General features: G+C 42.4%; 3 protein-coding genes across 21 annotated transcripts in view; 1 reads left to right on the top strand and 2 right to left on the bottom strand.

The window, feature by feature from the left end:
• Positions 1-7,782, top strand: part of fryl (furry homolog, like) — a 104,616-nt gene extending 96,834 nt beyond the window's left edge. For 15 of the 19 annotated variants that reach the window (XM_064935615.1, XM_064935613.1, XM_064935614.1 and 12 more), the window contains 6 exons: positions 531-629; positions 1,335-1,403; positions 3,784-3,801; positions 4,647-4,757; positions 5,571-5,764; positions 5,886-7,782. In XM_064935615.1, coding sequence (XP_064791687.1) covers positions 531-629; positions 1,335-1,403; positions 3,784-3,801; positions 4,647-4,757; positions 5,571-5,764; positions 5,886-6,255 — 861 coding nt within the window. In that variant the 3' untranslated portion in view covers positions 6,256-7,782. The remainder of the gene's footprint in view (positions 1-530; positions 630-1,334; positions 1,404-3,783; positions 3,802-4,646; positions 4,758-5,570; positions 5,765-5,885) is intronic. The other 4 variants (XM_064935607.1, XM_064935601.1, XM_064935617.1 and 1 more) reach the window with 2 other exon arrangements.
• A 731-nt stretch (positions 7,783-8,513) lies between these two features.
• Positions 8,514-10,650, bottom strand: LOC135513002 (zygote arrest protein 1-like). Its single transcript, XM_064935619.1, has 4 exons — positions 9,994-10,650; positions 9,133-9,225; positions 8,980-9,054; positions 8,514-8,875 (listed from the first exon to the last, which is right to left on the bottom strand). The coding sequence occupies exons 1-4, from the start codon at positions 10,648-10,650 to the stop codon at positions 8,732-8,734; spliced, it is 969 nt and encodes a 322-aa protein (XP_064791691.1). The 3' UTR covers positions 8,514-8,731.
• Positions 10,651-10,841: 191 nt separating this feature from the next.
• Positions 10,842-14,117, bottom strand: slc10a4 (solute carrier family 10 member 4). Its single transcript, XM_064935618.1, has 3 exons — positions 13,544-14,117; positions 12,812-13,022; positions 10,842-12,039 (listed from the first exon to the last, which is right to left on the bottom strand). Exons 1-3 carry the CDS (start codon positions 14,089-14,091, stop codon positions 11,512-11,514), a joined length of 1,287 nt encoding a protein of 428 aa, XP_064791690.1. The 5' UTR covers positions 14,092-14,117; the 3' UTR covers positions 10,842-11,511.
• Between the last annotated feature and the right edge of the window lie 13,482 nt (positions 14,118-27,599).

Raw genomic sequence — 27,599 nt, 5'->3', positions numbered from 1 at the left:
AAATTGTAATAGTTTGCCTAATTTCAGTTTGTGACAAAACAAGCAAGTATAGTGTAGAGAATCATTGTACTACTGTGAAATATATTTTCAATAACCAAAAATATTGTATTGTCAGCTGATGTACAAAACCGAAAATAAAAGACACAAACGCATAGAATTAACACACATAGAACAGATCTACCTCTTCTTCTTACACTTGCTTTTAATGAGTGACAGATCTTTATCTCACAATTCTATGTGAAGTTTAAAATGGATGGAAACACATTGAACTTTCAATTTTGTACAATACACTTGTGAAAAATGACATTGTGTGTGCTACATCAGACTGATTTTTCTACGCAACAGATCAGTTTGGTGGAAGCACCACTGGAGTGAAAATGCACATTTTCTTTATGCAGAATTTAGAATATTTGCATGAAAGTCTGACACCAATTGGATAGAAACCTAGCTACTGTTATAAAAAAAGTTTGGTCCAACTTGGAAGTTAGGTACTATATTTATTTAATGTGTGTTGTCTGTTTGTGTTATAGTTGGTCTCATGTGGACTGCTGGAGACTCTGAAGTTTAGTGTGCTGGAGTTGCAGGAACACCTGGACACCTACAACGGCAAGAGGGAGGCGGCCGAGGAGGTGAGCTCTCCATCTCATCCTCATTTACAGCTACACAGTACATACACTCATCCCTAGCTACAGTACACTCTTACCAACTGCTTCCTGAATCCCTAGATCACACAATCCCACATCCTTATTCCATCCAATTATGGCTAATGATCATACCACATATCTGTACTCAGACCATCCCTGCACCAGACCACTGGTTGTACTTCAATAGCCTCTCAGTCCTAGCGACGAAGGCTCAATGAGGCTCTAGATTACACATAATTTCCCCTCCAGATCAGGGGGAAAGAGGCTGAGAACACAACAGTGACAATGAACTGAGTCATAATGAGGTAAATGGGTTGTGTGTCTCATCGTCGGGTCAGCCATTGTATCACAGGGAGGAGTGGATTTAGCGTCCACATTGCTAGCGACATCCCCTGCTGACGGGCTAAAAATAAAGAGGACAGATGTGATTGCGAGAGAGAGAGGGATGCAGAGAGGGCTTGGGGATGCTAGGGTACTAATTGAATGAGACTGGTGCGGTCCCTTGAGGATTGATCGCCGCCCCACTGCACTAGAACAGACCCTCTTTAATTCGCAAAGTACAGCGCTCTTATTAAATCTACCCCCCCAACCCCTACACACACAGTTAAAAGAAAAGTAGACTGGCATAGGCTGGTATCAATCTCATGACGTATTCACACACTCCCTTCCTCCCTTATCCGATGCCCACAGTGGCTGGAAAACTGCAGGAAGACGTTTGGCGACAAAGATGGCAACCAACGACCCAACACCCAGGCACAGGTATAACTAACCCACACACATCTGAACACAGCATTGCTACATGTGTAGAAAAATGTGACTACAAAGTCTGTTTTCTTTTTAATGTGTGCCTTTTCTAATGCAACACTTGATAAGCATGGGAATGTGCCTATTGAAACATTTTATTTGAGAAAATAGATTTATATCCCCTCATCCTCAACAAAATGTTTTAATTTTCTACAAGCTCATTGCCATAATTAGAGCCTCAAAGGAGACAGTCTCTTACACATCCTTTGGCGACTGAACCCTGGTCTGTCCACTGGTCCTAAAGCCAATATTACTTCAGCTCATCATAGTATATGTACATATATGTTACAGCCTTATTCTAAAATCTATTTAAAAAATGTTCCCTCATCAATCTACACACAATACCCCTAAGTGATGAAGCTAAAACAGGTTTTTAGAAATGTTTGTACTTTTTAAATTTATTTTATCAAACAGAAATACATTATTTACATAAGTAATTCAGACTCTTTGCTATGAGACTTGACATTTTGCTCCGGTGCATCCATTGATCATCCTTGAGATGTTTCTATAACTTGATGGGAGTCCACCTGTGTTAAATTCAATTGATTAGACATGTATTGGAAAGGCACACACTTGTCAATATAAGGTCTCACAGTTGACAGTGCATGTCAGAGCAAAAACCAAGTCAGGAGGTTGAAGGAATTGTCCATAGAGCTCCGAGACAGGATTGTGTCGAGGTACAGATCTGGGGAAGGGTACCAAAACATTTCTGCAGCATTGAAGGTCCCCAAGAACACAGTGGCCTCCATCATTCTTAAATGGAAGTAGTTTAGAACCACCAAGACTCTTCCTAGAGCTGGTAGCCCAGCCAAACTGAGCATTCGGGGAGAAGGGCCTTGGTCAGGGAGGTGACCAAGAATGCGATGGTCACTCTGACAGAGCTCCAGAGTTCCTCTGTGGAGATGGGAGAACCTTCCAGAAGGATAATCATCTCTGCAGCACTCCACCAATCAGGCCTTTATGGTAGAGTGGCCAGACAGAAGCCACTCCTCAGTAATAGGCACATGACAGCTCGCTTGGAGTCTGCCAAAAGGCACCTCAAGGACTATCAGACCATGAGAAACAAGATTCTCTGGCCTGATTAAACCAAGATTGAAATCTTTGGCCTGAATACCAAGCGTCACGTCTGGAGGAAACCTGGCACCATACCTATGGTGAAGCATGGTGGTGGCAGCATCATGCTGTGGGGATGTTTTTCAGTGACAGGGACTGGGAGACTAGTCAGGATTGAGGGATTGATGAATGGAGCAAAGTACAGAGCTCCTTGAAGAAAACCTGCTCCAGAGCACTCAGGACCTCAGACTGGGGCAAAGGTTCACCTTCGAACAGGACAACGACCCGAATCACACAGCGAAGATGACACGGGAGTGGCTTCAGGACAAGTCTTTGAATGTCCTTGAGTGGCCCAGCCAGAGCCTGGACTTGAACCCGATCAAACATCTCTGAAGATACCTGAAAATAGCTGTGCAGCAACGCTCCCCATCCAACCTGACAGAGCTTGAGAGGATCTGCAGAGAAGAATGGGAGAAAATCCCCCAATACAGGTGTGCCAAGCTTGTAGCGTCATACCCAAGAAGACATTAGGCTATAATTGCTGCAACAAAGTACTGCATAAAGGGTCTGAATACTTATGGAAATGTCATATTTATTTGCTAAAATATTTTGTCTTAGTTTTTGCTTTGTCATTATGGGTTATTGTTTGTAGATTGAGGGTGGTGTAAAACAATTTAATCAATTTTAGAATAAGGCTTTAACGTAACAAATTTTGAAAAAGTCAAGCGGTCTGAATACTTTCCGAATGCACTGTAGCTGATCTGAGGTCAGCCGGGTGCCTCAACTGCGTGGTCTCCCCCTGTCCCCTGATATTGTTTAGTATTCTGACCACACTGCTGGAGGTTATAGATTTCTGCTTGCTCCCCTCCCTCTCCCCCTTTCTTTCAGGTCAGAGGACATACTTGGCTGTGAAAGAGGAGCTATTCCAGACTAAAGCTCTGTTGTACTGTGACAAGCAGAGGAGCACATACTCATTCACCGTTCTCTTCTACATCACCCCCTTCCACTTCTTCCCATTCTCTTCAGATTCTCTGTCCTCCTTCCCTCGCTCTATCTACATCATTTGTTTTCTGTCTCTGTATTTCTACACTGCTTTGAAAACACTGACCAGCTGATGTGAGCTGTGTTCTCTAAGTACCATTGTTGGGACTGAGCCCCCCTGCCCTGAGAACAGGTGTCAGGATGGAGTGGTTGTTAGAGTTGCGATGTGAAAGCTCACTAATTCTTGGTCTTTCTCTCTTCCTGTTTTTTTTTTTTGTGACCTGCTCACCCTCTTGCTTAGCAAATGGAAAAACTAGCAGTAAGTGGTTCTCTAAGTATTCTAGACTCTAATATAATCATGATGTCCGGACAACACGCTTATCATCTCATCCCTCTCCATATGTACCTGCTGCCGTCGTCAACCAACAACGGCCTGGGCCCTCCCACTCTGACTCCACCCCTCTCTCATATAACTCTGCTACAGTCCCCATCTACCCAAATCATACTGTTTATCATTGTTATTTATGCATTACTTTTGGCTTTGCCTTTGACTGAATCATCTTATCAACTTCTTAACCACTCCCTCTTCACTTCTGATTTGACAGCAGATGTAAAATCTCTCAAAATCATTGTAGTAGTTGTGTACCTGATTTGAGGGGGGATGTTGCCCTGGATTATGAGGAGGAGAGAGAGCGAGCTGTGAAGCCATGTTTAGTCTACCTTCATTTTGCATGCTTATTGCTCCATTCCCATATCTGTTAAATTCCCATTTTTCCATTATATTTTCCTGGATTAGGAACAATGTTTGATAATTCCACATATTTGGTCAGTATATCTCTGTGCTTGGACATACTATACCTTAACCATAGGGGGCCAGACAGACAGGTGGTGATGGTCGGTATATAACCCAGTCCTCCATGGCTAATGATGACAGCCTGTGGTTGGTTAATAGCTGGTTAATAGTGCTAGCTAGACCCTCACCTATGGCTCCGGGCCTCGTCAGGTCGTCCGGTCTCTGTAGGGACCATCGCTCCACTCCACACTGGGCCTCTCTAACCCTTTCATCTCCTCCCACTCTTGATAACCCAGGATATCCATCCGTCTGATCATGTGATCATTATGCCTGTGTGTGAGGTGTGTTGACCGTCTCTGGTCTCTCTGTAGGAGCTGGAGCTGTGTCGCAGGCTCTATAAGCTGCACTTCCAGCTGCTGCTGCTCTTCCAGGCTTACTGTAAGCTCATCAGTCGTGTGGACACCATTAAGAGAGAAGCAGAGGTGAGGCTGGGTATGGGTAGTGGAACATTAAAGGTGGTTGTTTTTAGAAGAAGCTCTGTTAATAGGAATCAGTTTAGGTCATTTATTTAGATGACAAGCCTAAAAGAAACATTGTTAAGTCACCCACTCAAGCATGCTTGGAGCCTTTCAGGTCATACCCATCATGCCGTGTATGTTGAGGTCAACACAGGGATGGAGATGGTGGGTTGTTATTTTACTTTCCCTTCCCCGAAGAGCTCTTTAATTGGGCTTCAGGTTGGTTCAGGAAAGCATGAGAGACACGGAGGCCGCCTGCATTTCTCCCATCTTCCCTGACAGGGAAACCAGCAGTGACAATGCACACGCTAAATTAAACAAATTTATTGTACATATCACACACATGCGTTTTGGAATTTAAGATACTGTAACAGCAATAGTTGTTCTGTAAAGTCGTGAGCTGTTATTGTAAATGATTACTTACAAATGTGCCCTTAAGATTGAATGTTAACATTCTTAAAGATGCCTCTGTATATGCTCTTTTTTTTCATCTCTCTCACACACAATTTTGCAGACCAGACAGACAAGCACTGACACAGTGCCTGGATGTTCTGCTGAGGGGTAGCCTTGCTGTCTAGCCCTGCTGTCTTATGGCTTTAATCTCATTAAATCCCTGAATGAGATTTGACTCTTTTTCTCACATGTAGAGAGAGGGTCAGCTATTCCAGTTAATCACTCGTCAATACTAACTGCATTGCTGCATAGACTTTGACGTACACAAACACACGTGAGATTATCTCTGCGGTTATCTGAACTTTGGGTGTGTGTGTCTCCAAGGTGACCAACATGTCAGAGGAGCTGGCCATCCTGGAGAGCTGTTTGAAGCAGGCGGAGTCTGGGGTTGATGGACAGGAGGATGTGGGTGTGTCTGATGCCTCCCAGACCAGCACTGAGACGGCCATCCAATCACTGATCGAGACCCTGAGGGCCAGAGACTTCGGCTCCGCCCTTACACAGGTCAAAACCTTCAGGTAAAGAAACAACGTACCCCACAGCTATTCCTCAATGTATAGACTACACAGGCTTGTCATGTGTCTAGTCCACAGTCCTGCATCTACTTTAAACGTCAGTGCTGATGCCCCTCTCCACTAGGTCTCTGTGGCCTAACGACATCTTTGGGAACGAGTCAGACGACGCAGTCCAGACTCTACTGCACATCTACTTCCGTCAGCAGACGCTGGGCCAGACGGGCTGCCTGGCCGTGGTGGGACCCAGCAGGGACCTGTCCCAGGCCAACGGGCGCCTCATGGAGCTCAACCTGCAGATCAGAGAGGCTCTGAGCCAGGCCCAGGCCTGCCAGGCCCCCAGACCACTGTGGTCAGCACTGGACTGTAAGGCTTCAGGCACAAAGCCTGGACTTGACTGGACTAGAGCAACCCCCCCCCCCGTACCACTCACAGTTCCCATCTGCTCTGGAGGCTGGGAAGGTGTGTCGGGAGGACAGAACAGACTCCACCTATAAGGGCTAAAGGATGTGTGGGAATAACTGACTCATATTAATATATATTACATATATCAAATACTTAAAGCTAATATCTGTTTTCCCAGAATAAGCCAACTTACAAAATTCAGCTGCAATAAGTCGTGGTATGATGTGACTGCTGACGACTGGCCCGGGAGTGAGAAGGAGGGGTGGTAAGGGGCATGATGATGCTAAACTGGAAGCGTTTTGGCGGAAATTACCTGATGGGCCTCCCATATTGGCCAGTGGCTGCCTCGGGCCCTTTCAGGAGACTGGATGGGGCCTGGGGTTCGGTCAGGGAGACGATGTTGTGTTCTCATAGCAGTAGAGTTGGAGCATGAGAGACTAAGTCAGTCCGGAAGGATGTGTGTGTGGACAGGCTGTTCCTGTCATGGTTCAGAAACAAACACACAAAAAGTGTTCAAAAGCATGCTTGAAAGAGAAAAGCACTGCAAGAATATTTTTTTGACAAATGTACTATTTTTTATTAGAGCTAACATCCTAGGTTGTAAATGTAAGGATATTTAACATGTAATTGTAACCCTAGGGGAGCTGTTCCCCACAGGGACTGTAAAAAGATACATGTATCTGTTTATTGACTTGCATTGGAGATGAGCATCAGCTTCAACAGGTCTTCTAATGAAACTCACTCTGTAACCAAATAAGTAGCTGCCTGTAGAGACTTTAGGCTGTGTGGTGTATATATTGGATACACTTGCACACACACATGCATATAATTGCACAGAAGTGGAGACTGGCTACAACACATTATGGAAACATTAACTTATTTTACTCTGTATATATTTTAGAAAATGTATAGTGTAAAACCAGTATTTTTTTTCTTGTACTTTTGTGAAATGCACTGTTGATTTGAATTAGATGTATGAAGCTAACGCGAGAAGAGAACCCAGAGCAGATATTAAGAAACTAATGATCTGCGCCACTATTATAATCCTGTCACACAAACTTTAAACATTTCCCAGACTGGCCTGCCTGGTGGGAGTCACTGTTCATGTGCTTAGGGGTCAGAGGAACTGGTTGAAGGCACGAGCTGGTGTAGATTCTGCTTCCTGTTGGACCAGCCCAGCCCATATGCATTCCTTCTCTCCACTGTGATCTCCATGTTGGCCCTGTACACCAGCACAGGTCACGCTAAAAAGCCTCGAGGGGAAATTGAGGCCCGTGTTCGTCCCTATTTGCGGATCTCAGCGGTGCACTGGTGATGTGCCATGGCCCTGTGCTCTGAGGGGAAACTGCTGCCATTAAAGCCGTGCTTTTGCTTCTGAAAAGGCACTGCTTGCTGCCTGCCGAATTGCAGGACATGAACGAGAGGTCTGAAAGCGTTGCAGGAAACTTGTCATGGCACATTGTAAACGATCACTGTACTCATTCCTCACGGAGAACTTGTCTATTGCATTTGAATGGATATTATTTACCTGGAAAATAGTTGAGGTGCATTACTGGATAAGTTTTTCCTTTCATCTCACATAACAGCCTTCTCTCTGGATAAATAAAAACCTGATCATATGTTTTCAGACTTGTTAAGGGAAACGAGGGCTACACTATCCACACCAGCACACAACTAAGTTGTACCGTAAAAGGCTACATTCAGTACATTGGTAGCAGAGTTAAGATTGAGCCATGCTTCTGAGCTCCAGTAACCTCCCACTCCTCAGCAATGGGTTTATAATGGCTGGTTAGTCAGGCAAAAAGAGCCTATATACCTCTGTCACTAGTCACATCTAGTTTGGTCTCCTGTTGTAGAGAACTTAGCTTGAATTTAAAATCTCAGATGTTCTACAAGCGTGCACCACTGACAGTCACATAGTGATTAGCCATGAAATGCTTTAAAAGGCTGATCATGGCACAGACACCCTGGACAAGAGGAACACCTATGCTGTTGCCATGCTGACCCTCACGGTGGTAGGTGCCAGGACCAACTCAACATCACAAAGGAGCTGATCGTGGACTATAGGAAAGTGTCAAGTTCACGGTCCATAACGTGTTCAGGAGGCTGAAAAGTTTGGGCATAGCCAGTCAAGATCCTCAATCGCTTGGTATGGCAACTGACTGCAAGGTGCACAGTACATCGCCACCCATGATTTTAAAATGAGCAGGTGTCCACATTCATGTTGTGCTTCTTACTCAATTACCTTGCACATCGATGTTAAGGGCCTGTAAGCCTTTGAGTATGTAGTCAATATTTAAAATCAGTTATCCTAGACACTGGTTGAGGAAGAAGGCCAGAGAAAGTAGACTGCTGGGTATTGCCATTTTATTTAACATCAAGTAGTGTTTTCCTGCAATCTCATTCATAACGCAAATAAAGGCAACAAAATAAAAATCTGAAAACTATTAGTCCACATCCCAGAGCCTCATTACATGTGCATGAGAGCTTCTCTGCACCAAAGGACTTCCTGCAGGACCTGTGATGTGGGTGGGGGAGGGAGGGTGAAGGTTCATGTGCAGGTTCCTGCTAGATGATGTATTTGAAACTGAAGGTGAGGTCACAGGAGAGTCTCTTGCCCTTGCACCTGCCACACAGTTCCTGTCTGTGTGGGCGTTTGGGGTCAACGTGGCGCGGGGTCACTTGGCACATGCAGCGTGCCTTGTTGCAAGTCTGTGGACACAGAGTGAACATAGATAAGTGGAGGACCCAAGTCTTTAGTGCCATGGTTTGTATGTCAGTTTAACAATGTATAGTACAGAAGCCTAGATTCTTACCTGACAGGTTATGTCCTCAACACGGTAGGGGTTGAAGGATTTCTGGCATGTTCTACAGAACTGCTTGAAGTAGACCTGAAAAAGACGACTTGATTAGAGGCACTACCAGATTAATAACATAGTACAGGGAGTGAATAGACCAGCGTAGTATACCTTGCTCGTTCCATGGACGCACCAAACATATGCACTCTCCCAACGCAGGTTACAGTCTCTGCAGTGATAGTACCCATACTTCTGCTCCAAAAACTGGGAATGGCATAGAGTACCACAGTAGGTGTCATAATACCCATAAAACCCAGCGGTCAAACAGGGAAATGGTTCCAATCGTTTTTCCCATAGGGGATTTTAGAAACACTTAAAAAGGGCCGTGTAGACGTATCCTGGCATGACGTTTTGATAGGTGTAAATCTCTCTGGGACAATGTGACTTAATATATTCACCCCCAAAATGAAACGCTAGTTAGCTGCTAATGTGGCTAGCAAAGAATGGCAAATGCCATGATCTGGACAAGACCGCTAAATTGAGGGAAAGGTAATATCTGGCTTAACTATCTAATGATTGCTAAATGTAGTAATTAATAAATTGGTTAAACTGCTTTAGAAATTTACAATTCTTAACTTTCTTGTGCAAGTTTTAAATTGAGACTATACTTGTTAGCAAAGGTGTCAACTATAAATGACATGCAGGAGCTTGCAGAGATGTAGTTTTGCATGATGCCAACTTTTACGTAATTAGCCTTTTCGAATTAGAAAAGAGCGACTATTGATAAATCGCCTTGCCAATAGAGATTTGCATGGTTATCTAAACGTCACGCCACGGTATGCTTACTTGAAACAGCATATATCTAAAATCCCCTATGGTGGAAAAAGTCCAGTTTCCATATTGTTCCATCTAAACGTTGACAACGACGTTCTACACAGCTTCCACCTTTAAAATGAGTCATGTCAATCTAAAAAGTGGGTGGGTCTGTTACAGCCAGGTTGAGTATTCTAAATGAGTGAGTATGGAGCAAACCTGAAACCTCACGCGGGCCTTGACTTTCGAACCATCCTGATTGGCTTTGACGCCCTCGGTCATAACTGATTGGTCAGTATTACTAGCTTTTGTATGTGGCCAAGTATTTTCGTCTTTTGCCTCTTCTGTTTTGTCCTCAGACTTCTCACCTTCATCCTTTTTCCTAATCTTAACGGTTTCAGGTGGGTCACCGGTCTGTGCTTGTCTCGACTCAACTTTGGCATATTCTCGAAAGGATGCAAGTCTCTTAGACGCGATAGGGGAGTAAACTGCCAGAGTGCGAGGGTAACGCACCCCTCCAACAGAACTCCCTGGACTACCCGGTGTCTGGGTCTCTTGTCTTCTCTTGCGCAAAGTGTCTCGCTTTCTGGTTATGGGGGTCCGTGGGCCGAGGGAACACTGCACAGAAACATCCTTCTTCGGATTGACCTGCACCGCGACGTCTTTGGTGTTTGCTTTCCGTAGCCTCGGATTAAGATTGGGGTTTATTTGGGATAAAAGGAATTTAAATTGCGCGCGATGGTGGTTATCAATGTACGCCTCTGTGTCTGCATAGTTGGCAAAATAATTTTTGTTTCTCCAGCCCGCACATTTTGGTTTTTGATACCTGCCAGAGTATGAATAGTTATCGATTGACTCATCTAAATATGTAGCCATTTTTGCTAAGCCAACTCGGGTTGTTTGGTTGACAAATTTAAATAGATTGACGACACACGATTTCATTAATTGTAATCAGGTGAGGCAGTCCTCCTAATTGGCCTCAAAAACCAATCACTCTGAAGCCGCAAATAACATGAAACGTCACAAGATGACAGAATGCAGAAGTGTCAGTTGATTTTTTTGTTCCTATCTATTTTAATATACATTGATAAACATATACACAGTGGTACATTTTACAGACAGTTTGTCATCGTACATATGGTGATATGGAGTAGTTATATTAGGCTCTGTTGAAGGATTGTACTGCATGATTTGTCTCTTCTTGAACTGAAACCATAGGCACCAAAAGAACCAAAAACAAGTGGATTTGAACACTTGCTTTCAATGCAAAATAATAATTGACAATGTTTGGTCATGTAGATCAGATGATCATGTTAGACTTTACAAGCAAGTGAGATGATGACACCTTTGTGAAACAATGTTGTACTGCATCTAAAATGTGAGAGGGGATGAATACAGAGATTATTTTTGATGATTTCCATTTTCACAGCCATTTTCTTTCATAAACAATATGTTGAAGTAAGCTCAGATATACTAGCATTTTTTACTTCAATTAACCTTTTCGTATTTTTTCATGGTCATATGGCTTATGCTTGCTTCAATTATATTTTGTAACTTTCACTCCCTCCATAATCTTGAGTGTTCTTTTCTGAGACGTACATACACACAGGGTAGCTTCCCTGCAGTCAAAGATTGCTGACATGACAAGGATTTTTTGTAGAGATGCCATAAGCAGACCTGAATGTCATTATGTATGCACGACATCACCTACGGTGGGCCATCATTGTATCATGCACACTAAACAGGAGTAGCATCCGGACAAGGCTCTAACATGATGAGATTTGGGTCACTTGTGGTCACCGCCCCATAAGAAGTGTCAAAGCCCATATCTTCATCTTCAAACCTATTATATCCAATATCCCCATTGTCCCCCAGTGGGTTTGTGTCTGGTTTGTGTAAAACCTCTTTCCTGTACATCCGGTAGGCCAGGATGAAGATGCCAGCCTCGGCTGCCTGGAAGAGGGCGTAGAGCAGAGGGAACATATACATGCCCCCCATCAGCTGTGGTGGGAAGGCCATCTTCAGGATGGCTGTGCAGAGCTGCACGTTCTGGCACCCGGTCTCCAGGGACACGGTCCTGCGGATGTTCGGCGCGAGATCGAAGAGGGTGGCCAGGCCGTAGCCTGCAGCGTAGCCACAGGCAGGCATCAGAACAGCTACCACGTAGACAGATGGAGGGATGGTGGCCAACAGCTCTGGCCCCAACATGACCCCCGTCATGATGAACAGCATCACCAGGGTCACCAGCAGAGACCACAGGGACACCTGGGGAAACATACCCCACGGGGTCAACACAAGTTTTATGACAGGCCTTCTCTATATCCAGATTGTTTTAGGAAGGTGGAAAGGGAAGGAAAAAATTGAGTAATTTTCAGGATATTCAAACAGAACCAATATTATAAAGGACCAAGGGAAAGCCACAAGTAAGCATGGTCCACTTAAATCTATCTGATTTCATGTATCCCTTCCCCTCTGTGGATTTCTCATCCAGTTCTATGATTCTGTCACACATCTCATGCCTCTCCCTCTCCTGGTTGAGCTGCCTTTAGATGAGTTCATCTGAAGTGGAAGGGCTCTCCCTGACCATACAGTGCATCTCTGCCTCTGATGTTACCTTTGTCTCAACAGAAAGCTAGACATAAAAAAATACACAATATGCACAATGTTACACTCGTGATGACACACAGTCAAAAGGTACACAACTGACTATTATAAAATATGTAATTTATTTTACTAGCCAAACTACCCCGTTTTAATACAAAAATAAATATACTATTTTTATCTTGTATTTTATTCTTAAATTCTTAAGGTGAGAATTAGAATCAGTTATGTAATTCTAAATTGCCCTTTCCCTTTTTAGAGTTTAGTATTGAAATATGAAGTAACACTAAGTTCATCAATCATTTATATTAGGCAGGCCCTGCTATATAAAAAAAGTACTAAAGGAATGTAAAAAAAATACCACTTTGACCCAGTCACCCTGTATCCAAACCTTCTTCTATACCCAACCCTTTATTTGAGACGGCCCCATAGTAACCTTTAAAACGATGTCGGCCGCCCGGTTGTAGCGGTATCGGAGCACGACCCCCAGGCCGATGGGTATGAGGGTGCTACAGAGGGTGAGGATGATCGCGCCGAACGGCATCAGGTTGACCACCGGGGTGTTGATCCAGGCGCGGCTGTATATCCACAGACACAGCGGCATCAGCACCAGTGCAAGGACCGTGGAGGAGATGGTCATGATGATGCTGGAGAGAGGAAGGTGAAAGACAACATCACATTAACTTCATTTGAGTCCCCAAACGTAAAAGCAGAGTAACCAGTAGCATACACGAATAGTATTTTAGAATGGTTGACATTTAACGAATAGGCTAGTATAGGCTAAAATGGTGGATCCTTATTTTCCCAAGCAATGGCACCATTTTCTGTATAATAAATAGCGATGTGTTTAAATCAATTCAAGATGTACTGCTAAAACAATTTGGACCATAAGTCCCAACAGTATGCTGGAGATATGACCGTGCGTAAAATTCCATTCTAATTCTCTAGCGTAAAATTCAACCAAAAGGCCTATGCAGAAGATCCAAGTAATAGCGTACTTATTGTGCCTAAACTTCGAGTTATAGGTATCTTGAATAAATCATTATAGATATTGTTTTCCATCTAAAAGTAGGCTATAAATTGTGATCGTTTTAGTTGAAGTGCATTTTATAGTCCACGCCAAAGGTGTGATAAATTCGTTTTGTTAGGTTGTGATTTCTTGAGTAACCTCAGATTCATCTCCCCGTTCACTAATAATGACATGATGTTGGATAGGTTTCCTCCTGGACAGCAGCCACACAGTAGCACGGCCATAGCCGCCACATCGTCGAGCGAGAATGCCAAAGCAAGCAGGAAGGCGACCAGGGGCATGATGACGAACTGACACACCAGCGCCAGCAGCACCCCGATGGGTCTGCGGATATGCTCCCCAAGCTGGCTAACGTCTACCGTACACCCTAGCCCCAGCATGGTGAAGCACAGTACAATCCCCACAAACACATTGATTCCGTGACTTAGCGGGGAATCCCAAAAGGCAACCACCAGGTGAGCGGGTTCCGTCGGCGGCAGCTTTGCCCGAAGCCCAGCAGCAAAGACAGTACTGAGAGTGCTGGCTTTCAGAGATACCGGGATGTTCGTCACGCGTAATCCTGCCATGGCGAGTTCCTCCGAGAAGCTTTCTGAGAGTCGGGAGAGGGTGTCATTTATGGTGAAGTTGAGGAATTCAGTTTGGCCAGCAGTTGGAACAACCGTGACCACCACGCTTGAGTTCTCCATCGCGTTACCAGTGGACAGAAGATCTTCACAGTCGGTGTCCCACTGAAGGTGCCAGTGCGTAAACTGTGGTCCCCTAGCGGTGCATTGTCATCGCGCGCTGTCACCAATGACAGAGGCTTGAACTCGAGGCTCAAGTGGTTAGAGAATGCGTTGGCATCAGGGCATTGCGTTGTGTTTTAAACACAGACCCACCTAGTGACGGCCAGGGGCCACGGATTGGCTCCCATCAGCTGACAGATGGGAGTCTGCTCATCGTCTGTGGGGAATTGATATCAGGGTTGATGGACTCGTGCAGGCTTTTATCATGAGCTCGTGCAACGGAGGAACCACATCTATTTATATTATAGGCAACTGTAGCCTGCACATGCTAATCATATTACAAAATATTTTCTTTAAAATATTTTAATTAACATTTATTTTATCGGGTTGAAAGTCCTCATTTATCGGGTTGAAAGTCCTCATAATTTTACTTTCAACAATAAATTCATAATTTGAATAAGTGAGACGTGTAGTTTGCTGTGACAAGCGGAAAGCAGAGTAACTGTTGAAATGTTGAGGTTGAGTAGGACAACATAAAGGGAAACTGTGACGCTCTTTATAATCGTTTGTTAACTGTAAGAATGCGCGGGCACGTTTCTGTTCTTCCCTGTGTGTGTGTTATTTCCAGTGGCGACCCGTCACTAATTTTAGGAAAAAAATAAAATAATAATATTTTTTTTTTTTGGGGGGGGTTGCCTGTTTTTCTTGATATTTTGGCATTAATACGTGTCACATATCAATGTGCAAACAATGTAAAAAATAAAAACAACAACATGTAATTGAGTTAATAAAGCCGAGGTGTTTCAGCCTTGCTCAGTGCTTTCTGTGGTGGTGGGGCTGGCCACCTGATTGGCTCAGTTTTCTGTCATGATTGGCTCAGGTTTCTGTCACACATGGGACAGTGTGTCACCCCATTGTCTAAGGTTAGACCTCGAAAATGGGTTCTGCCATAGAGTTATATTAGAAGTGCCCATCCAAGAAGGCTCAAGGTCATTGGCCACAGATAGAATGACATTAAATCACGTTATATCTACTGTAGCTTTGATTGGACTGATCATGTCAACATCATTCTTTCAAAATCTTAGCTAGCAAGCTAGCAGTAATCACCATGAATCAAGTTGACAATCTACTGGCAAATCATTTTCAATCTTTGTCATATGAAGAGAAATTAGAGATAACACGTCTTGGTGCTCATCAGCCATTGGACAGAAACATTACACAACAAGTTAAAATCGCAAATTCAACAATAAGTGGTTTGGAATACATCAGTGGCTAACTGTGAGATCAAGACAACTGGGAACTCGGGAAAAACGAGCTACGACTGTGAAAATAAGCTTTGAACTGCCATTCAGCTCGTCATTGGAAGTCCAGCATTTGGCTTTCTCTTTGATGACAAAATTTGCCCACGAAGGATGGCCGCGTCACTTTCCTGTCCAAGCACATTACAACAATGTGAGTCCAAAAATGTCTTATGCTGCTTCATAAATGATGTAGGATGCCAGAGAGATATGTATACTGTAGCTAAGAAAGTAATACTAAGTGTATGTTGTGTAGTAAGCTGTTTGTAGCCCATTTGTCTCACCCTAATAATTTGTTCTATTTTCAGGTGTGTGCTTGTTTGCATACTTTTTGTACAGCTTTGACAGTGCTACTGAAAGTAGTACACTGTAAGAACGGCCAATGTTCTGAATTCCGTCGCTGTACATTTCAAAAGTGCTGAACAAATAGTTATACTGACTACATCCGCCATCGCTCACTCATTGTCTTAAACTAAATTTTGTATTGCATCTTTTCCGCTTGTCATCCCCCTATGCCATAGTTTGTACATCTCAAATGTCAGTAGAAAACACATTTATTTAAGCTAGCCAGCCATATCAGCTATGTTTTTTTACAAGGCAGTAAATGAGGCTGAATGAACTGTTTCACTGTCAGACAAGGCTCCGCTGAAAGCCAGGTGTGGTAAGGTGTTGGGACCCTGCTGTTGGGACATCTTTATGTAGACCCTAACAGTTTTATGGCACCGTTTGTCACCGTTATAGTGCAATTCATGTGTTGTGTAGTGGCTTTGCTGACATGCATCCCACTTTTTTTTTTTGCCCCACCAAGATTTACATGCTAAAATCGCCACGGGCTATTTCTATATTTCATGAATTTGGTTGCCCGCTTTAGAGTAATCACCTTGAATCTCTGGACATGTTTATGGCGTGTGAACCAATCACTATTTCTATGGCGTTATTTCACAGATCATAATCTGACCTGTATACATAATAGCCACTTCAACGCCGGGCAGCCGGAAAACGTGTGCCGAGGAAGCATTTGCCACAGCACTTTTCATTCAAGTGTGGCAGCACCACAACACGTTTTTGTATGATTGTCAGAGATCCTTTGAACGCGTTGGGGGAGATGAAACAACGGAGCCTCATTCATTTTCAGTGGAGGGAAGCGAAATGGCGTGGACCATTGGGCGACGTGAGCATGGATGAGGGAGCATGTACAGGGCAGGATCAAAGTTGGGGATAGCTGAACTTTTGCAATAGTGTGCAACTGCAGCCCGCAATTTGTGGCGTTCCTGCAGGAGAACAGTGCCCGACAGACATGGGGAAAAAGACACTACCAGTGTATAGTAGCTATAGCTAGCTACAGTTGTCGCTCTGCTATGGGGGGTGATATGTGCCAGACTTAAGCGTAGGCAACCCTGTTAAAGTGTGGCTGTCACCTACCATTGAATGTCTGAATGACATGACTTGATACCAACGCCTTACCAACGTCTGCGTGACACCTCCGTGTAACTAACATGTTATCATACCAACGCCCTACTAACGTCTGCATGACGCCTGCGTGTCAATGAAAGTCATAAGGGGCATAGTTTGTATTAATTAAATCTCAAACATAAATGTTAGAACTGTACAGTTTTTCCCATGCAAACTGACATTCCGAAGTAGCCACCTTGAGCTATAGTGTAGCCTAAGGCTTGTGCATTTCCTGTTATCGCTATTTGCCAAGAAAATATTATGTCCAATCTATAGGTAATCTGTCTTTCCCTCAGCACCTCATGGCATGGTATGTTATCATATCTCGCTGTATACAGATGTAAATGTTGTTAGCCAATCACAACTGTTCCCAGTAGCCTACATCAGACAACCAATAAATCAAATTTTATTTGTCACATACTCATGGTTAACAGATGTTAATGCGAGTGTATCGAAATGCTTGTGCTTCTAGTTCCGACTATGCAGTAATATCTAACAAGTAATCTAAAAATTTCACAACTACCTTATACACACAATTGTAAAGGAATGAATAAGAATATGTACATAAAAATATATGGATGAACAATGACCAAACGGCATAGGCAAGATGCAGTAGATGGTCGGGTATATACATATGAGATGAGTAATGTAGGGTATGTAAACATTATATAAAGTGGCATTGTTTAAAGTGGCTAGTGATACATTTATTACATCCAATTTTTAATTATTAAAGTGGCTAGAGATTTGAGTCAGTATGTAGGCAGCAGCCTCTCTGTGTTAGTGATGGCTGTTTTTAACAGTCTGATGGCCTTGAGATAGAAGCTGTTTTTCAGTCTCTCGGTCCCAGCTTTGATGCACCTGTACTGACCTCGCCTTCTGGATGATAGCGGGGTTAACAGGCAGTGGCTCGGGTAGTTGTTGTCCTTGATGATCTTTTTGGCCTTCCTGTGACATCGGGTGGTGTAGGAGTCCTGGAGGGCAGGTAGTTTGCCCCCGGTGATGCATTGTGCAGACCTCACTACCCTCTGGAGAGCCTTATGGTTGTGGGCGGAGCAGTTGCCATACCAGGCGGTGATACACCCCGACAGGATGCTCTCAATTGTGCATCTGTAAAGGTTTGTGAGTTATTTTGGTGACAAGCTGAATTTCTTCAGCCTCCTGAGGTTGAAGAGGCACTGCTGCACCTTCTTCACGCTGTCTGTGTGGGTGGACCATTTCAGTTTGTCCGTGATGTGTACGCTGAGGAGCTTCAAACTTTCCACCTTCACTACTGTTCTGTCGATGTGGATAGGGGCGTGCTCCCTCTACTGTTTCCTGAAGTCCACGATCATCTCCTTTGTTTTGTTGACATTGAGTGTGAGGTTATTTTCCTGACACCACACTCCGAGGGCCCTCACCTCCTCCCTGTAGGCTGTCTTGTCGTTGTTGGTAATCAATCAAGGTAATCACTGTAGTGTCATCTGCAAACTTGATGATTGAGTTGGAAGCGTGCATGGCCACGCAGTCATGGGTGAACAGGGAGTACAGGAAAGGGCTGAGAACGCACCCTTGTGGGGCACCAGTGTGTAGGATCAGCGGGGTGGAGATGTTGTTTCCTACCCTCACCACCTTGGGGCGGCCCGTCAGGAAGTCCAGGACCCAGTTGCACAGGGCGGGGTCGAGACCCAGGGTCTCGAGCTTAATGATGAGTTTGGAGGGTACTATGGCATTAAATGCTGAGCTGTAGTCGATGAACAGCATTCTTACATAGGTATTCCTCTTTTCCAGATGGGTTAGGGCAGTGTGATTGTGATTGCATCGTCTGTGGACCTATTGGGGCGGTAAGCAAATTGGAGTGAGTCTAGGGTGTCAGGTAGGGGGGAGGTGATATGGTCCTTGACTAGTCTCTCAAAGCACTTCATGATGACGGAAGTGAGTGCTCCAGGGTGATAGTAATTTATCTCAGTTACCTTAGCTTTCTTGGGAACAGGAACAATGGCGTGTGGGACCAGCAGACTGGGATAAGGATTGATTTAATTAGTCCATAAACACACCAGCCAGCTGGTCTGCGCATTCTCTGAGGATGCGGCTGGGGATGCCGTCTGGGACGGCAGCCTTGCGAGGGTTAACACGTTTAAATGTTTTACTCACATTGGCTGCAGTGAAGGAGAGCCCGTATGTTTTGGTAGCGGGCCGTGTCGGTGGCACTGTATTGTCCTCAAAGCGAGCAAAGAAGTTGTTTAGATTGTCTGGGAGCAAGACATTGTGGTCTGCAACGAGGCTGTTTTTCTTTTTGTAGTCCGTGATTGACTGTAGACCCTGCCACATACCTCTCATGTCTGAGCCGTTGAATTGTGACTCTACTTTGTCTCTACTGACGCTTAGCTTGTTTGATTGCCTTGCGGAGGGAATTGCTACACTGTTTGTATTCGGTCATGTTTCTGGTCGCCTTGCACTGATTAAAAGCAGTGGTTCGCGCTTTCAGTTTTGTGCGAATGCTGGCATCAATCCACGGTTTCTGGTTGGGGAAGGTTTTAATAGTTGCTGTTGGTACAACATCACCGATGCATTTGCTAAAAACTCGCTCACCGAATCCGCGTATTCATCAATGTTATTGTCCGACGTTATGCGGAACATATCCCAGTCAACGTGATCGAAGCATTCTTGAAGCGTGGAATCTGATTGGTCGGACCAGCGTTGAACAGACCTGAGCACGGGCGTTTCCTGTTTTAGTTTCTGTCTATAGGCTGGGAGCAACTAAATGGAGTCGTGATATAGCTTCCAGTCGAATAGAGGAGTTTATAGGCTTTACCAGAGGGTCCGTGCTATTTCAGGATCTTTGGGATGTCCGTTCCTCAATTAAGTATAAATGTAAAATGGTTAGGTTTAGTGTTAGTTAAGGTTTAGGGTAGGGACGTCCCAAGGAATCCCGATAGCAATGACCGTTCATAGAGTGAGAGATGGGCACAGTATTTGAGAGATCGGCGGTGACACAGATGTTATTATTAATATTTATTTTTTTACAAGCAGCAGACCCGATTTTCAAGTGTCTGCCCCAGATTGTCTCTAAGGAAACTATCAAAAGAATTACCAAGATGTCCTTGATCCAATTGAGTAGAAAGTAGGCTATATTTAAGTTGTGATATCGTTAGGAAATATTTAGGTCTACTGTGTTACGGCAAATTTGGTTAATTTAAAAAAAACTTTTTCTTGATTACGAGTTAATAACGTATTGTCAAAAGCACATAGGCAATATTATTTACTGTGTCGATAGGGGAGTAGGCTAGTGTACAATAATAACGTAATTGTCACTAGGCCTACACATTCACTCTCAAACTGAATTGAATGGGGGATGTATCACTACTTTTCACTGAAGAAGGAATGAGGTATGACATGCAACTTCGATCGAAGTCCTTAAAATCATACCTGACAAGACCAATGAAATCATAATCGTATCCTAATATAGTGTGGATACAAGAATAGCCTATTCTACAATAATGTAACTGTATGTGCTTGTATTATTTATCTAATTGATAAATTAAATTGGAAATGTGTCTGGGTAGGCTACTTCATTCAGTGAATACTGAATGTCTTGCTACTTCATTCAATGATTACGGTATAGTACAAGGTAGATACAGGAGTAGCCTATAGTCTACAATAATAATGTAATTGAATGTGCTATAGTATAATTTATTTCATTAATGAATTAAATTGTAAATGGGGATGGGTAGGCTACTTTATTCAGTGAATACTGAATGTGTTGCTATATCTGGGAGTATGTTAATAAAGGCTTTTCAGTTGTTGAACTATGGCAAGGTCGAACACATTTTTTAAATCTATATTTCTTTTAGTCAAGAAGTGATGAGCCAGAGCAACCAATCAGTGTCACTGTAGCTGTTCTACCCACTACCCACATTGCTCTCCTTCCACAAGCAACCACATCCTCTTCTCCTATTCAATGAATTTGCCGCCACACTGAAAAGGACTGTACATACATACCTCTGTGCCCATCCCATTGCAACATTATCCATCAATGCCTAAAATGTGAGAAATTATGCTACAGTCGTGTGTGTGTGTATGTGTGTGTGTGTGTGTGTGTGTGTGTGTGTGTGTGTGTGTGTGTGTGTGTGGAGATGGAGTTCCATGAAAAGACGGCAAAGGAGATGTTTGAGAACATAATTAAATGGTGTAAACTTAACAGGCTAAACTTGTTGAGTACACTCTTTGAGAAAGGGGTTTCAACAGGGTTCTTTGGCTGTCACCAAAGGAGAACACTTTTTAGTTCCAGGTAGAAGTATTTTTGGATCCATGTAGAAGCCTCTGTGGAATGGAGCTGTCTTGTCTTTACTTTCATTAGTCTGATGACTAACTATGTCTAATTGTTACCCGATTTAATGCGGCACCACGAGAGTGGTTGTTTAAAGAGTTACCCAAATTAAACTCTAAAGGTCTTTAACTATCACATCTATAAAACAGTCAACGTATTAATCATAACCTCATATCATCATTCTGAACAGTCATATCCTCCTGCATCTGCAAAAACCTCAGCCTTACTTATGAGTCAGTACTACATAAATTGGTTTAATTATTTATTTACTCGCTAACTAAATGATAACACAGGATAAACATATACACTTAATACGTTAGAAAAGGCAGTGGTGTAAAGTACTTAAGTAAAAATACTTTAAAGTACTACTTAACCCTTTCATGCGTGAGTTCCAAATATCTCTAACGGTCGCCCCCAGCGTGTGTTTTTTTATGCACGTGATGTTACAATGTTCTCTCCATTCCAGAATGTGATTGTTACGCAACAGTACATTTAATCCGCGCTGCCCTCAAACCAAGGCAAGCAGCCTGTTTTTATTTATAGGCTGATTTCAATTTGTCAATTTCAAATTATTTTCTAATAATTTTTTTATTTTCTAAGAACAGTTTGAATTGAGGTGTGTTCCGCCTCATTCATTCACATAAAAGTGGTCATTTTTACTTTTGCGGACCAATTAATTTTTTTGACAATACTGACCCGGACAAAATTACCCAAAATCTTCCCAATTGTTAGTGCAGTTCAAGTCTGCAGATGTTTGCTCATCTCCCGTCCTGTTCACATTTCCCATCTGTTGCCTGCATCGCAGTCATAGTTGTTTTCATTACCAATAATAACTTTGGAGATGTGTTTGTTTCTATCAAAGTAAGTGCCTTATTAAGTTAGTTTCTGCTTGTCAGTTATGTCGTTTATCTCCTGTAGCATAATATTTGTGTATATTCCTTATAACCGCGGACAAGCAAGGTAACGTTACTCATTTCATAACCTTTATGGTGTTATACTCAATGCTTAGGTAGCTAGCTACATTCTTCTATTAGCTCTGGAAAACAATGCTAAATGCGTCAGAGAAGTATTAGCATGTGTTGTATTTTGAAGCTACCCTGGCCTTATGACTCCCAAGTGGCGCAGCTGTAAGGAACAGCGTCGCAGTGCTAGAGGCGGCACTACAGACACCCATCTTCAAATCCAGACTGTGTTTCTATCCAGGTAAGCCTTATTACGTTATAATAGTTTCTGTATGTCATGTTATACCGTTTCTACTGTAGCTCACTGTGTATGGAGCATAATATATTTGTATATATTCCTCATAACCACGGACCTGCGAGGTAACGTTACCAATTTAATAACTTTTATTGTGTTATAGTCAATCGTGCTTATGTAGCTAGCTACATTCTTCTATTAGCTCTGTAAAACCATGTTAAATGCTCATCAGAGAAGTATTGGCTTGTTGTATTTTTTAAACTACCCTGATTTAAAATATATATATATCTTCTTATACCACTTGCTCATTTTCTGAGTGCATTCCACAAAGCTGTTTATCCTGTCCGCCTTATCCACTGCCCCAATTTTGAGGTTATAGTCAAGCACGCAGTCTGGTTTGATTTTTCTCTCTCCTGTTAGGTGGTCCACCTTCCCTTTGGCCGACATGGTTGCTGTATGGACAGTGGAAAGGACATGGATGTCTCGTTTGTCATGCCACTTTACTGCCAGCTGTTGACATTTCTTATTTTGTATAACGGGTCATTTAGGATGGCAGTAGCATTGTTGATGAAATTCTGTCTTGGGAAAATAGGGTGACAAAGAAGGGAGTTACAAACAGGATCTGTGCTCCAGTATTCTCTTAGGGAGTTCTTCTTTACTATCCCCGTGAGAAAGACAGTCACCAGGAAGGTATACATTTTACTAATTGTGGTTGTCCGCCCCACTCCTGACTCTCTCTTCTCTTGTTGTTCTAAGGCATAGCGATTGGTCTCTGCTATGTCTCCCACCAGCTCCTCTGTCAGAAAGAACTTGAAGCACTCTGCCTCAGATGGAAATGGCAAGGGGCGTTGCACTCCAGACTGGGACTCATCAAAGGGCCAGGAGGGGTGAAATGGATGGCGGCCATCCAGCTACCACACAACTCCTGTACTTCATCCATTGTCGGTCTGCCTCCATCACCACCAGCATCTTCAAAGGGAACTGGGACTTTGTCAGTGGTCAAGGGGTCCTCAGATTCAGGGTTCTCAATGGCTGGGGGGCAGCTCTTCACTGTCACAATCTGATTCCAGATTTTCAGACTCATTGTCAGAATTTTTTTTAATCTCCAGAATGCTCAGTTTAGCTCACTAGCTAAATACATAAACAACTACACTGAATGGCTCAGTGGGAGTGAGAGGTTACGTGATTGACTGCCTGCACTCGCCATTTGTATCAAATCATTATCAGAAAATGTTTTGTGTGGTAATTATTGATATATTTACTGTATTATTCTCATGTTTTTCAATTACCTGTGGTAAATCATGCATTCCGATTATTGCATAGATTGTAATGGGCACATAGTGTGTGTGTAAAATACTTTTTTGAAGGTTGTACTGATTATGATGAGCTAAGCTAATTCCAGCTATGTGTGTGGAGCCATGTTTGTTGACGTACAATGCATTCTGGGTTTCACGTAATTGTCTGTCGGACCAAAGATGCTATAACAAAATGAGGTGAGTAAGGGTTCACTCATTTTTTGAGAACTTCAGGAAGTGAATGGTGGGATGTGAACGATGGTAGACAACACACCCCTTCAAAATGCATACTATAAACAGACCAAACTCATCTTGTCTTCTCTTATTATCTTTGGTTTCTGTGAGGGGGGAAAAAGCATGGCTGCACGCTGAAACTAATCATCGTCGGATTACTTTCGATTTCTGGAAAGTGTTTTACTCAATTAATTTGATCAACGGTGAACTCACCTGTGATGTGATTAATTATACATAGTAATTGCTATTAGCTAATTCATATTGTAGTTTATGTCAGTCGAGAGTTAGAAAATATGACCAGTTAGTGCTAGGACAAATGTAGCCTACATTTTTCCAGTTAGGATGATTGTGTTATGCTATCGTTACTTCTGTGAATATCTGAACATTGCATCCAAAAATAAACTGCTCACATTCTGGACATCCCTTCCTAAGGACTGTGTTTGTGTAAATAGTTTCTGAAAAACTTGTGGCCAGCTCAAATGCTGATTGTTCCATCATTCGAAACTGGCCGTTCTAAATAAACGTTCCGGGACCAATGTAGAACGATCAAACCAGTGTGATGGTACGTGTGAAAGGGTTAAGTAGTTTTTTGGGGTACCTTTACTATTTATATTTTTGACACCTTTTACTTCGCTACATTTCTAAAGAAAATAATGTACTTTTTACTCCATAGATTTTCCCTGACAACCCAAAGTACTGGTTACATTTTGAATGCTTAGCAGGACAGGAGCATTGTGAAATTCACTTAATTATTAAGAGAACACATGGTTATCTCTACTGCCTATGGTCTGGCGGACTCATTAAACACAAATGCATCTTTTATAAATAATGTCTGAGTGTTGGAGTTTGCCCCTGGCTAGCCGTAAAAAAAATTAACAAGAAAATGGTGCAGTCTGCTTTGCTTAATATAAGGAATTTGAAATTATTTATACTTTTATTTTTGTTACTTAAGTATATTTTAGCGATTACATTTACTTTCGAAACTTAAATATATTTAAAACCAAATACTTTAGTCTTTTACTCAAGTAGTATTTTACTGGGTGACTTTTACTTGAGTCACCTTAATAGAAAGTATCTATACTTTTACTCAAGTATGACAATTGGGTACTTTTTCCACCACTGGAAACAGGTCCCTAGTGGACTGACACAATATGGCGGCTTTTTACCAAAAGAAAAAGAGAGAGGGACAGAGACATAATACTTTGGTACATTTAGAAACTACTCTCACAGTAATCATATACTTTGCACACAAACTGCTGCCTGTTAGGAATAAGAAACCATGAATGTATTTATCCCTTGGTTCTTTGTGGATTTTTGTTAGAACCAGGCCTTCTTAGAAAGGGTGTTTGGGCCTTTCTGCGGCACGCTTGTAATGCCTGATTGTCCAAAAGGGGTCCCCACCTGTCTCTTCTACTGTTGCTCTCCTCTGCCGTCGTCCGGCATCAGACGACCCGTCGTGTAGTCCTGGACAGAACTACAGAGCTCACTCTGCTTCCACTCGCTCTGGAAGTTTGATTCTTTGAAGATAGGCTAGCCAGCCGTGTCGATGGTTCCCATTGTATTCCAGGTGACTACCTCACAAGCTAGTTGAGAGAATGCCAAGAGTGTGCAAAGCTGTCATCAAGGGAAAGGGTGGCTACTTTGAAGAATCTCAAATATAAAATATGCTTTGATTTGTTTAACACTTTTTTGGTTACTACATGATTCCATATGTGTTATTTCATAGTTTTAATGTCTTCACTATTCTACAATGTAGAAAATAGTACAAATAAAGAAAAACCCTTGAATGAGTAGGTGTTCTTAATCTTTTGACCGGTATTGTAGATACTTTAGATTGGACAGCTAATCGGCCGTACCAGTGACTGTCTGGGAGGTGACTTCATCGTCTCTATCTTGTATTGAGATTTCAGAGTTCAAACCACTTTAGACGTGATTTGGAAATTAGCTGACTTTGTGATCTGTAAGGTAAGTAACATTAATGTTATATTTTACCCTGATGCATGTTTATTCATAAAAAGCAGAATAAATAACATTAATCGCAATGGTTAGCTTATGCAAATGAATATGAAAACAAAAGCTTATTAATAGGACTACATTTAACCTAATTGGTAACAAATATAATGTGGAGAAAAGTCAGAATATTGTTTGTCAAATCCAGATTAAATATAGGTCTTCATGTGTATCAAATCTGTAAGCGATTGTGGGCTAAATCAATGACAAACAGCTGAGATGTTCAGGCTTCATCATGATCTGTGATCAAAACAGGCTGGGTGTTTTCAGTTCCGCTTAGGCTAAAATTATGTGTAAGAATGCAACTGAAATGAATAGCCTGATTCAATGGAATTCTCCTGAATTAAAAACGTTTTTATCTGTTAAATTGTTTGGTCTGCAGATGGTAAATCTAAGGGTGGTGGTGTTGCTGTGTACGAAAAAGACAAGTTCTAGGTGGTCGTTCTGACTTCTGTTACTAAACCTAAGCAATTTGAATATCTGTCTTTGAATCTTGGCTCATCTTTAAATATTGTTGAATCTTGTTGTTATACCTAGATCTGTTACTGCTGGCTCTCTGGCTTGAATTTTTGAATTGTTATCACAGCATGTCAACTCTTGAGTTTGTCTTGATGGGTGATCTGAATCAGGATTGATTAACATCTAGTTCTGATCAACTCAAAATTCTATGCAATACCTATAATCTCACTCAGATTGACAACAGTGTAACTAGGTTAAATATAAAGTATACTCTGGAATCCTCTTTGGTTTGATCTTAACCAATACACCTCATCATTTTAATGCTTCTGGTATTTTTGCAAATTACATAAGTGATCACTGTGCTATTGCCTGTGTGAGAGATGGTACAATTCCTAAGCGATCTCCATGTGTCATTACAAAAAGAAACTGGAACTTGAATGATCCTTTTCTTATTTCCACAACGCATTCCAGGATTTATGCAATAGGCATGCCCCTTTCAAAAAGTTTAGGATTAAGGGTAGAGAGAACCCTTGGTTTACAGATGAGTTTACTAAAATCATAAGAGAACGAAATGCTATGGTGGGCTAAAGTAAGAAGGTCTGGTTCGGAGGATGATTGGATGGCTTTTAAACGTCTTTGAAATCTGGGCGTGGCTATGAACCGGAAACTAAAAGCAGACCACTACCGTAAATCTACTTTGGATAATTATAATAATATAAATTATAATAATCCATCCAAATTTTGGCAAGTAGTGAAAGGTTTGGAGTGCATAAAAGATATATGGTTTCCCAAACAATTGTTGGTAGACACAGATTGTAACTGAGAGAACCTCTAATCTGAAAGTCTTAAATCAGCATTTTCTAGATGCAGGCAGTTGATTTGAAGTTTGTTTATGCATATATATATCTCTCAATGAGAAAAACCTGTATAAACAAATGTTGAATAAAAATATTAAATAATAAGCTCCGGACAACAAACACCATTGCGTTTTATCAATGACAATTTGAATACACAGATCGACATGCATGACAGCATGTTCCAGTTCCCGCCAGTATCCAGCAACTTCGCACAGCCATTGAAGAGGAGTGGGAGAACATTCCACTGCATGAGGCAAATTGTGGTCACACCAGATACTGACTGGTTTTCTGATCCACGCCCATACCTTTTTTAAAGATATCTGTGACCAACAGATGCATATCTGTATTCCCAGTCATGTGA

Source organism: Oncorhynchus masou, chromosome 24 (genome assembly GCF_036934945.1).
Source record: "Oncorhynchus masou masou isolate Uvic2021 chromosome 24, UVic_Omas_1.1, whole genome shotgun sequence".
In the NCBI taxonomy this organism is placed as follows: Eukaryota; Metazoa; Chordata; class Actinopteri; order Salmoniformes; family Salmonidae; genus Oncorhynchus; species Oncorhynchus masou.
This window is presented reverse-complemented; position numbering and strand designations above follow the sequence as displayed.

Coding starts and splice junctions, on each gene's coding strand:
- LOC135513002 (XM_064935619.1), bottom strand. CDS start 10,650: ATGGCTACATATTTAGATGAGTCAATCGATAACTATTCATACTCTGGC. Junction 9,226..9,993: donor AGGCCCGCGTGAGGTTTCAG/GTTTGCTCCATA, acceptor TGCCATTCCCAG/TTTTTGGAGCAGAAGTATGG. Junction 8,876..8,979: donor TTGAGGACATAACCTGTCAG/GTAAGAATCTAG, acceptor CTGTGTCCACAG/ACTTGCAACAAGGCACGCTG.
- slc10a4 (XM_064935618.1), bottom strand. CDS start 14,091: ATGGAGAACTCAAGCGTGGTGGTCACGGTTGTTCCAACTGCTGGCCAA. Junction 13,023..13,543: donor AACGGGGAGATGAATCTGAG/GTTACTCAAGAA, acceptor TCCTCTCTCCAG/CATCATCATGACCATCTCCT. Junction 12,040..12,811: donor CGGCCGACATCGTTTTAAAG/GTTACTATGGGG, acceptor ATGTTTCCCCAG/GTGTCCCTGTGGTCTCTGCT.